This window comes from Eumetopias jubatus, unplaced genomic scaffold, assembly GCF_037043125.1.
Source record: "Eumetopias jubatus isolate StellerSeaLion01/CBP00866 unplaced genomic scaffold, mEumJub1_p1.0 scaffold_8, whole genome shotgun sequence".
NCBI lineage: Eukaryota > Metazoa > Chordata > Mammalia > Carnivora > Otariidae > Eumetopias > Eumetopias jubatus.
This window is the reverse complement of record NW_028274814.1, coordinates 48,391,679-48,403,512: the sequence shown is the minus strand read 5'-3', so window position 1 is coordinate 48,403,512 and position 11,834 is coordinate 48,391,679. Positions and strand designations below refer to the sequence as shown.

The window sequence follows — 11,834 nt, the reverse complement described above, 5'->3', positions numbered from 1 at the left end:
GAGCCATTGTCCAAAATTAATTTTCCATATATACATGGGTTTATTTCTGCACTCACTACTCTATGCTATTGATCTATGTGTCTGTTTTCATGCCCATATCATTATGTTTTTATTACTATACTTCTATAATATGGTTTGAAATGAAAAAGAGTGATGACTCTAGCTTTGTTTTTCTTTCTCAAGAGTGTTTTGGCTTTTCAGAGTCTTTTGTGGTTCCATACAAAATTTAAGATTGTCTTTTCTATTTCTGCAAAGCATGCCATTGGAATTTTTCTAAGAATTGCATTGAATCTGTAGATTTTTATGGTGTTATGTACATTTTAACATTATTTATCCTTCCAATTCATGAACATGGACTATTTTTCCATTTATTTGTGTCTTCTTCAATATCTTTCATCAGTTTATAGTTTTCAGTACAGATTTTTCATCTCCTTGGTTAAACTTATACCTAAGTATTCTTTTTGATGCTGTTAGTATTGGGATTCTTTTCTTAAACCTCCCCTCTCCCCCCTACCAATCAATAGTTTGTTTTTAATGTATAGAAACATAACTGACTTTTCTATATTGATTTGGTCTCCTGCATTTTTACTGAATTTGTTTATTAGTTCTATCATTTTTTGTGGATTATTTATGATTTTCTATATTATAATATTATGTCATTTACAAACAGGGGAAATTTTACTTCTTCCTTTCTTATTTGGATGTTTAATTTCCTTTTTGCATAATGATTCTTATTTTTGCATAAATGCTCTGTCAGAGGCTTCTAGTATAATTTTGAATATGAGTGGTAAGAATGGGCACTCTTGTCTTACTCTTGATCTTAGAGGAAAAACTTCTGTTTGCCACTGGACGTGATATTAACTGTAGGTTTATTATATATGGCCTTTATTATTTTGAGATCTGTTCCTTTTATACTTAATTTGTTGAGAGTTTTTAACATGAGGGGATGTTTTATTTTGTCAAATGCTTTTTTTTTGCATCTACTGGCAATTTGTTTTTATTGTTGGAGCAAGCCAGGGGGAGAATGCCAGGGATGATAATATGATTTTTATCTTTCATTCTATTAGTGTAGTATGTCACATTTATGGATTTGAATATGTTGAACCAGCCTTGCATCTGAGAAATAAATCCCACTTGCTCATGATGTATGATCCTTTTTTAAAAATTGAGATATAATTGACATATAACATTGTATAAGTTTGAGGTGTACAATGTGTTGGTTTGGTACATTAATATATTGCAGCATGATTACTGTGGTAGTGTTAGCTAGGTGTGTGATCCTGTTAATGTGCTGTTGAATTGGATGCTTTGATGTTTGGTGCATATATATTTACTATTGGTATTTCTTCTTAATGAATTTACCTCTTTATCAGTATATAATGATCTTCTTTGTCTACTATTATGTTTGCTTTAAGATTCTTCATCTATCTTTACTCTTTTTCATTCTTTCTCTTTGTTTTTCTGATTGAATGACTGCAACCACCCTGTCTTTGAGTTCACTATCCTTTCTTCCTCTTGATTTGTCTTGTTGAACTATTCTTTGAATTTTTCAGTTCAATGATTTTTATTCTTCTGCTCCTTGATTTCTATTTGGTAGTTTTTAATATTTTCTCTTTGTTGTAATTCTTATTTTATGCATCCTGACCTCCTATAAACATCTTTACAAACATGATTTTGAACTTTCTACCCAGTAAATCACTTATCTCCATTTCATTAAGTTTGGTTTCTGGAGATTTATCTTGTTCTTTTCTTTGAAATATATTCCCCTGTTTCTTCATTTTCTTTGACTGTGTTGGTTTTTACACAGGAGATAAAACAGCCACTTCTCCCACTTTAAAAAAAAATTTTTTTTAAAGATTTTATTTATTTATTTGAGAGAGAGAGAAAGAGAAACAGCATGAGAGGGGAGAGGGTCAGAGGGAGAAGCAGACTCCCCGCTGAGCCAGGAGTCCGATGCAGAACTTGATCTGAGGACTCCTGGATCACAACCCAAGCCAAAGGCAGTTGCCCAACCAACTGAGCCACCCAGGCGCCCCCACTTCTCCCACTTTTGACAGACTTGCCTCATGTAGATGAACCTCATCATCAGCCTGGCATGAGAACCTCTTTGCCTCTCAAACCTGTGTAATTGTCCAAGCTGTTGCTTTTGTTCATAGTGGCTCCCTGTAGATGAGGGTGTGTTAAGGCCCATCAGTGTTCCCAAAGCTTGGGAAATACCCATATGACTGTTCGGGTTCCCTGGTGAGTTCTAATTGTTTTCCCCCTCAGTTCCCTAATGCAGGCTAATTGGAAACCCAACTTTTAGGTGCAGCCGTGAATGTCAGAACATGAGATATGCAATCCAGCTCCTATCAGGGAGAAACTGCAAACTAGGTGTTTTTGCCTACTCACTCTGTGCTGAGCCAGAGGGAATAATTACTATGAGGGACTGTGCACCCAAATATAATCACCTTTATGTTTTGTGCAGTCCTGGGGGACTCATGAATGCTGGGTGCCGTTAGTTCTCAGAGCTAAATGATTTGAGGGCTAGCCCCTTAGGTTGCAAAAGTTGCAGTATTTGATGTGTGTACCAACTCCTTCTAGGGAGAAGTTGGCAATTTGTTTTTATTGTTGGAGCAAGCCAGGGGGTGAATGCCAGGGAAATATCACCAGCTCTTTTGGTCTCCTGGGACAATCCCAGTCAGCACCTAGATACAGGCTGATTAGAAGCTGACCTATCAGGCAGCAGCTGGGAAAGTGTGCAATTAAACCTCTTAGGGAATCACTAGGAGATGAGCTTTTTGCCTGCTACCTCTGTGCAAAGCTCAGGGAGCATAGCCACAGGGGGTAATTGTGCACTCAGTTAACAACTGTTCCTTTGTTTGCTCTGGTCCTGTGGGATTCATGAATGCAAGCCCTGTTTGCTTTCAGAGCTATGTGATTTGGAGCCTTCCACCATTCTCTCAAGCCAGCTACTTCAGGAAGATGAGAACATGGTCAGAACAGTGGATTCCGTGAACAGGAGCCCATTACCACACTTCTCTCGCTGTGAAGTTAGTTCCTTGATCAGAAGAAATGCAGTGTGGAATGACTTGATTGTAGAAAAAGCATTCTGTAAGTGCATGAATCATAGTTTTGTCAGAAGCATTGTATACAATGAAGGCAAATCCATATCCAGAGTAAGTGACTATTCCAGTAAGAACAAGACATTGTCCCTTCCTTGATTAAAACAGTCCAGTATAATCAAAATGCCACCAGGTAACTGGCATTATTCTGGGGATCACTCTGGGGAATAGAGCCATATCTGGGACTCAGTGTTGGTTTCACTTGCTGGCAGATTAGACATTCAATGTTGGCCATTGTAAGCAGAAGTTCATGTTACTAAGCCAATGCATAATCTCCATCCCTGCCACCAGAGCCACATTATTCATGAGCTTATTGGGCAAGAACAGAGGTGGCTGAGAAAAGAGACTGATGTATTCATAGACTCTGTCATCTTATCCACTTAATTCTTAAAATCCTCCTTTATTCAGGTCACCCTTTGGTGGACATTCCCATGGGACACAAATACCTTCACATTTTGTGCCTATTCAGAGAGGTCTGTCTATAAACATCTTTCTCATATTTTCTTGTCACTAATTTTCTAATCATGTTTCACCCAAGCCCTTGACCACCCAGCCAAACTATTGGCCATAGCCCATGAATGAGTATATAATTGAATACCTGTCCAATTCTCCTCCTAAGCAAAGGTATACACAATCAGGTACAATACTTGGAATTCTGCCCTCTAGAAGGATTTATTTTCACTGCAGTCCTTCAGGGATATCCAAGAAAAGGGTGGTAGTGTTACAGTTGTCCACTTTTGGGTGGTACCTGCATATTGGATAGAATCACTGTAAACCAGGCCCAGGTCCTTTCTTCCTCTGGCAACTGATCAGAGACAACTCCTTAATGAGGCCATAGGTACACACTGGGAGAGAGAGGCAGTGTAGCAGAGAGGGGGCATGGGCATTTGCTACTTCTTTGTGTACCTTACTTGTGCCTTTAGGGCCTGCTCAGGCCCAATCACATAGATATCACTTCCATTTGATGATGAATGTCACTGTCCATGTCCAAATTTATGGCTTAGAGGGTCAGATAATACCCATTCATGATGGGAAGCTCATTCACGTGGTAACTTGGTTGCCCATGGCTAAGCATTCAGTCTCTACTAAGGCCCAGTAGCAGGCCAAAAACTGTTTCTCAAAAGGAGAGTAGTGAGCTTTGGAGGATGGCAGGGCTTTGCTCCAAAATCCGAAGGACCTACACTATGATCCTCCTATAGGGGTCTGCCAAAACCTCCAAACAGCATTCCTATATGCCACTGCCACTTCATATAAGAGACTTTATAATCTATTCTATAGGCAAAAATTTCATACTCATAATAATAGGCAAAGGCTTTTGTCAATTGCAAACAGAAACACAGAGGGCTTGCTTCTTTGTATAACATCAGCCCCAGGACGGAATAAATATAGAACACAAAAATTCACTCGTACAGTTATAAAATTCACTAATACAAATGTTCTCCTTTCCAGAAGAAGCAAGATATATTCTTGCACAGACAGATAAACAAAAAACTAGCAAACCAATTGTGGAGCATTTCTCACCTGTTGGAAGAGAGATCTTCTCTATCAAATACACCAAAACACTAAATTCTGAATCACTGTCACTATATCCATTTGTTATTGCTATGCAACAGATTACCAGAAATTTAGTGACTTGACTTAAAAAAAATAACAATATTTGTTATGTCAAAGTTTTTTTGTGTCAGGAATCTGGGCAAGACCTAGCTGTGTTCTCAGCTTCAGGATCTCACCAGGTTGAAATCAACATTTTGACAGTGTTGCATCCTCATCTGTAGGCTTGACTAGAGAAGAATCCACCTCCACGTTCATGCAGGTTGTTGGCAGAATTCGTTTTCTTGTGGCCCTTTCCATAGGCACTTCATTGCAGGGCTGCTTACTTCTTTAAGGCCAGCAAGAGTCTCTCACTCAGTGGAGGCCCCATCATTCTTTTGAAGTTTAATCTGATTATATCAGGCCCATGAAAGATAGTGTCCTTTTCAATGAACTCAAAATCAGTTGATTTGGGATCTTAAGTATCTGCAACATCCCTTCATGCTGGCCGTATTCTGCAGACTAGAACTAAGTCACACACTTAATGCCACACTTAAAAGGAGGGAATTATGCAGGATGTGAACATTAGGGAGAGGTAATCATGGGGACCATGGTAGGGTCTGTACACCACAGCTGTCACAAATAAGAAATAATATATTAGCAGTGCACAAATTAGAACCAGAACCAAACTTGCTCAACATTCAGAATCATAAATAAAAACACAGATTCAGGAAGGAAAGAGAAACATAGAGTTGGTAAAAATCCAATTCTATTGCCACGTGGGACTTACTTGGAGCCTGGACAAGACATGCCCATGCCTGGGCCTGCAGAGTCCATAACAGACTTTCCTTGGGCCGCATAGTGTAGTTTGCTGGCTCCAGCATGTGGGTCCACCTGGGAATCCTCTGGCCATGAAAAGAGTCAAAGTATAACTTTTAAAAGTTGAAAACATGAGTCTTCTAAAAATGTAAAAGTGGAATGATTTATTTAACTCATGGATGGGGAAAACCGGAGACAGAAAGGCTGATTTCTTATCTCTGACTTTTTATCTGGAGTCAGATTCCTTCTACTTGAAAAGCACCCTTCAGTGTTTCCACTGGTGAGGTACTGCTGGAAGTTTGTTTCTCTGAAAATATTTTGCCCTCGTTTTTATTTATTTATTTTTAATATTAACTTTAGTGAGATATAACTTACATATAGTATAACACACCCATTTTATGTAATTTGATGAGCTCTATTATATACCTCCTTGAAACAATGACCATGATAAAGTATAGAACAATTTTACCACCTCCAAAAATTATTTTATGTTCTTTTTTGATCAGATTCCAGACTACTTTTGTGCTTCCTGTCTCAGTTTTGCTTGTTTTACAAATCATACTCTTTTTTGCCCAGCTCTTTTTTCAATCATCATAGTTTTTTGAGACTAATTCATTTTGTTAAGTTTATTTCTCTTATTGCTAAGTGGTACTTTCTTCTATGGATATTCCACAATTTTTTAATTCATCTCCCTGTTGATGTGTATTTAAGCTATTTCCAGTAGTAATGGACTCTAATGAGTAAAGTTGGTATTAACATTCTTGTTAAAGTCTTTTTGTGGACATATGTTTAATTTTTGTTAAATAAATACATGAATGGAATAGATGAATTGTTGGCAGTATGTATGTATAACTTTATTAGAAACTATCTATCAGTTTTCCAAAGTGGCTGGTTTATTTTACACTCAGCAGAAATATATGAGAATTCTAGTTGCTTCACATCATAGTCACAATCTAGCATGGTCAGTTTCTTTAATTTTAGCATTCTAGTGGGTTTGAAGTAGTTTACATTTGCATTTCCCTTATGTGTATTGATGTCGAGCAACTTTTTATTGGTTTATTGCATCTTCTTTTGTTAAGGGTCTTTTGAAATCTTTTGCTTATTTTCCTTAAATTGAGATGTTTGTTTTCTTTGAATTGAGTTGAAGGAGTATTTAGTGTATACACATATATTTAAAAAACAGCCCTTTGCAATATATATATATTCATATATATATATTCATATATATAACATATGTTATATATTTATAAACATATATATATGGCAAACAGTGTAATTTTTTTTTTAGATTTTATTTATTTATTTGACAGAGAGAACACAAGCAGGGGGAGAAGGAGAAACAGGCTCCCTACTGAGCAGAGAGCCCAATGTGGGGCTTGATCCAGGATCCTGGGATCATGACCTGAGCTGAAGGCAGATGCTTAACTGACTGAGCCACCCAGGCCTCCCCTGTAGTTTTCCTGATAGTGTCTTTTCATGAAGTATAATTCATCACTTTTTTCTTTTTTGTTTAGCTTTTTGTATGTGTGTGTACATGCATGTGCATGTATATGTTCTAAGAAACCTTGGCTTATCCCAAGGTCACAGAAATATAATCCAATTATTTTTTAGAAGCATTATTGTTTTATCTTTTATATTTAAATCTAAGATCACCTCAAATTAATTTTTATGTGGCATGAGGTAAAAATTGAAGTTCATTTTTTTATACCATTATTCAGTTTCCCAGCATCATTTATTAAAGAGAATTTTATTTCCCACGGAATTGTTTGGTTCCTTTGTCAAAATGAACTGACCATACATGTGTGGGTCTATCACTGGATACTATTTTCTAATCCACTGATCTACTTGTAGAAGCAAACCACAGTACCATATTGACTTAATTACTGCAGCTCTGCAATCATGAAATCAGACTTGTATTTGTAGAGCAAATGTTTTTGGTTTTGATGTACTTCAATTTGTTAATATCTAAGTTTTATGCATCATGCTTTTGGTTTGTATTTAAAAGGTCTGCCTAACCTAAGTTTACATAAGTTTTCTCATTTAAAAGGTCTGCCCAACCTAACTAACCTAAACTTGTAAACCTAAGTTTACAAAAGTTTTCTCCTATGTTTTATTCTTTTTTTTAAAGATCTTATTTATTTATTCATGAGAAACAGATTGAGAGAGAGAGAGGCAGAGGCAGGTTCCCCTTGGAGCAGGGAGCCCGATGAGGACTTGATCCCAGGACCCTGGGATTAGGACCTGAGCCACACAGAAGCCCCTCCTATGTTTTATCCTAAAAGTTTTATAGGCCTAGCTCTAACATCAATTTTAAGTTAATTTTTGCATATGGTGTGAAATAAGGGTCTAAAGTCAATTTTATTTATGTGGATATCCAATTTTCCCAGCATTATTTGTTAGAAAAATGAGACATCATTCTTCCCACTGAATTAACATGATACCTTTTTTGAAATCAGTTAACCATGAATATTAGTGCTGATTTCTGAACTTCAGTTGTGTTTCACTGATTCATATATGTCTATCATTCTGTATCACACTATTTTTTTTGTAGTGTTCCATGATTCATTGTTTGTGCATAACACCCAGTGCTCCACGCAGAACGTGCCCTCTTTAATACCCATCACCAGGCTAACACATCCTCCCACCTCCTCCCCTCTAGAACCCTCAGTCTGTCCCTCAGAGTCCATCGTCTCTCATGGTTCGTCTCCCCCTCCGATTTCCCCCCCTTTATTCTTCCCCTCCTGCTATCTTTTTCTTTTTTTTTTCTTAACATATAATGCATTATTTGTTTCAGAGGTACAGATCTGTGATTCAACAATCTTGCACAATTCACAGCGCTCACCATAGCACGTACCCTCCCCAATGTCTATCACCCAGCCACCCCATCCCTCCCACTCCCACCACTCCAGCAACCCTCAGTTTGTTTCCTGAGATTAAGAATTCCTCATATCAGTGAGGTCATATGGAGTATCACACTATTTTGATGAATGCAGCTTTCTAGCAAGCATTACATTGGAAATGTAATTTTCCAAATTTGTTCTTATTTTTTTAAATTCTTTTAGTTATGCTGGGTGCTTTGCCTTTCTATATACATTTTAGGAATATTTTTCATTTCCTGCAGGAAAGCTTCTAGGATTTGATATGGATTGCATTGAATACATAGATCATCTCTTCACCTAAAAAAATTCTTCTCTTGCTGGATTTTAGTTCAGCTGGTTCTCCTTCCTTGCACAGCTCTGTGATGTATATAAAATATAATTTTGACAATTTTTTACCCAATCCCAGTTGTTAACAGGGAGAAATCTTGCTTTTTCAACCTGCTACATTGTATTCGTTAATGTAAGTTCTTGCAGGTTAACTCTGAAGCATGGAATAACACAGGATCAAATGAGTAACAGTTCTCCATGCCTGCTCTGTACCAGCCAGGTAAAAGGGAAAGAACTTAATACAAATAATGTACTAATTTCTCACAAAGACCACCTGAGGAAGATACAATCATCTGCATTTTATTTGATGATTTGAGTGAGGCAGAGAGTAATTTTTTAAAAAAAAGATTTTATTTATTTATTTGAGAGAGAGAAAGTGAGAGACAGAGGAAGAGCGGAGAGGGAGGGACAGAGGGAGAAGCAGACTCCCCTCTGAGCAGGGAGCCTGATGCAGGGCTTGATCCCAGGACCCTGAGATCATGACCTGAGCCAAAGGCAAATGCTTAACCCACTGAGCCACATGGGTGCCCTGGCAGAGAGTAATTTTGAAATAGATTAGAAACATATGATGCAAAGAATCCGGGTTTTCCTTCCTGGCAGTCCAACTCTAAGATCCTCTGCTAAAAATAATTATATTATAGTATAAAAACTGAAACTGAATAAAATCTGAGGGTAGAGACTAATTTTAACATCTATTAATCTTAAAATATTAAGAAATCAAAAATGAATTAAACAGAATATTTACAGATAGAGAAGTCCAGACTTTACAGTGGAAGCCCATGTTCTTTTAAGTTTCCAAGGGATATTTAGAAAATTTCTGAATGTTTTAATTAAATAATATTTAAATATTAAATAGACTCAAGAGAGAAACTTTATCAAAGGCTTAAGCATGAGAGATATGTTTAATAACTAAAAATAATGGGCTGAAAAGCCTGACTGAGAGAAAAGATGGATTTAAACCTGGATGAACTCCCTGAAATTCATTTTCCATTTTGAAAATTATAGGACATAGGTGCCTGGCTGGCTAACTCAGTAGAGCATGTGACTCTTGACCTCGGGGTTGTGAGTTTGAGCCCCACATTGGGCAAAGAGCTTACTTTAAAAAGAAGAAAATTACAGGACAATAAGTTCTCTATTAAAGAAGTGTGGGTGTGTGTGTGCATGTGCGCTTATGCATTTGTAAACAATAGAAGTATGCATAAGTGTTAGTTATCGGCAACCAGCTTTTGGGAAGTATTGGCATTCCCCCCAAACCCTTGATGTTTTGATAGGAGAAGCTTGAATTCTTTCTACATAATTGTGACATTAAAAAGAAATCCATAAACCTTAAAAAAATAAGTCCATAATGAGGACAATCTTACTTATGGCTCAGCTTTATCTAACAATTAAGATACTCACTGTATATTCTGTGTTTTGGGTTTTTCAATTTTACTCTGCGAAAAATAGCGTCGATGAACACAAATTATGAAGAGGTTAAAAAAGGAAAAAATGGCAAACCACTGAAAGACAATATGGCTTTATTTGCATGCTAGCAAATGAGAATTTAGCTTTCGCTTCAGCATCCATTATGAGTATTCCAGCCTACAGCAAGGACATGAGGTATATAAATAGAAGTTAATTTGAGCTGTTTGAGGAATAACTATGGTTTTCATCAAGACAGCATTGAGCTCATCTATTAGCATACCCTGGTGCTTTCCTGCTTGACATTGGTCACAGAATTTAAAAGAAACAAGAACTTTACTTTCACACTCAGAAATCAGCTGCCTATAGAACGTAAGGTCCGAATATTCAAGGAATCTCCACCAGTGACATTAGACTTGGCTTTTTGGTTTTTTCTTTCTAGACATGGTAACTTTACTACCGGGCATTTTTTCCATCCTAGTAATAACAGAATTTGTTCTAGGAAATTTTGCCAGTGGCTTCATAGCAGTGGTGAACTGCATTGTCTGGATAAAGAGACAAAAGACGTCCTCAGCTGATCAAATTCTCACTGCTCTGGCGGTCTCCAGAATCGGTTTGCTCTGGGTAATGTTAATAAACTGGTATGCAACTGTGTTGAATCCAGCTTTATATAGTTTAGAAGTAAGATTTCTTGTTCATTTGCATGGACGGTAAACAATCATTTTAGCATCTGGCTTGCTACTAGCCTCAGCATATTTTATTTGTTCAAAATAGCCAATTTCTCTAACCTTATTTTTCTTCGCCTGAAGTGGAGAGTTAAAAGTGTAGTTCTTGCGATACTGTTGGGGTCTATGTTCTTTTTGGTTTTTCATGTTGCAGTGGTAAGCATATGTGAGAAAAGCATACATGAGAAAAATTCCTTCATAAGCAAGATGAAGGAATATGAAGGAAACATCACTAAGCAGACCAAATTGGGGAACATTGTAAGCCTTTTGAATATGACTGTATTCACGCTAGCAAACTTTGTGCCCTTTGTTATATCCCTGACATCTTTCCTGCTCTTAACCTTTTCCCTGTGGAAACATCTCAAGAAGATGTAATCCAGTGGTAGAAGATCCCAAGATCCCAGCACCAAGGTCCACATAAGAGCCATGCAGACTGTGATCTCCTTTCTCTTGTTATTAGGTGGTCACTTCCTGACTCTAATTGTCACAGTCTGGAGTTCTAATGGGCTGCAGAACAAACTATTCTTCATGCTTTGCCAAGCTTTTGGATTCTTGTATCCTTCTAGCCACTCATTTATCCTGATCTGGGGAAACAAGAAGCTCAAACAGGTCTTTCTGTCTGTTTTATACCAGGGGACGTGCTGGCTGAAAGAACAGAAACTCTCAACTCCATAGATCAGTAAGAGGTGGCATTGTGTATGTTCTAGTAGAAAGTTACCTGATGTAGGTTAATATTTTATACCTCCTACTGGTTCTTCCATAGTGTATGTAATTGAGTAATTTTCAGAGTTTTACTCAGAAAAGACTTATCTAAGCTTATCACATGAAAGTATATACATATATATATATGAAAAATGTAAAAAAGATTGGAAATAATATACCCTCACCAATTTTTTCAGATAAACAATCTAATTATATTATAAGAAATTCCAGAGAATTATGAAGCCATGTGTATTTCACATACATATTCTATGTATCATCTTCCAATTAAAAATTTATGATCTACCTTTATGCATTTTTCAGAATTGACAAGTTATCTCGGGATGTCA

The 11,834-nt window shown here is 37.0% G+C and overlaps 1 protein-coding gene across 1 annotated transcript; it reads left to right on the top strand.

Moving 5' to 3' along the window:
• Positions 1–10,504: 10,504 nt before the first annotated feature.
• LOC114221739 (taste receptor type 2 member 46-like) lies at positions 10,505–11,460 on the top strand. The gene is given in 2 exon segments (XM_028119857.1): positions 10,505–10,757; positions 10,760–11,460. Coding segments are annotated over 2 exon segments (954 nt in total).
• Positions 11,461–11,834: the final 374 nt, after the last annotated feature.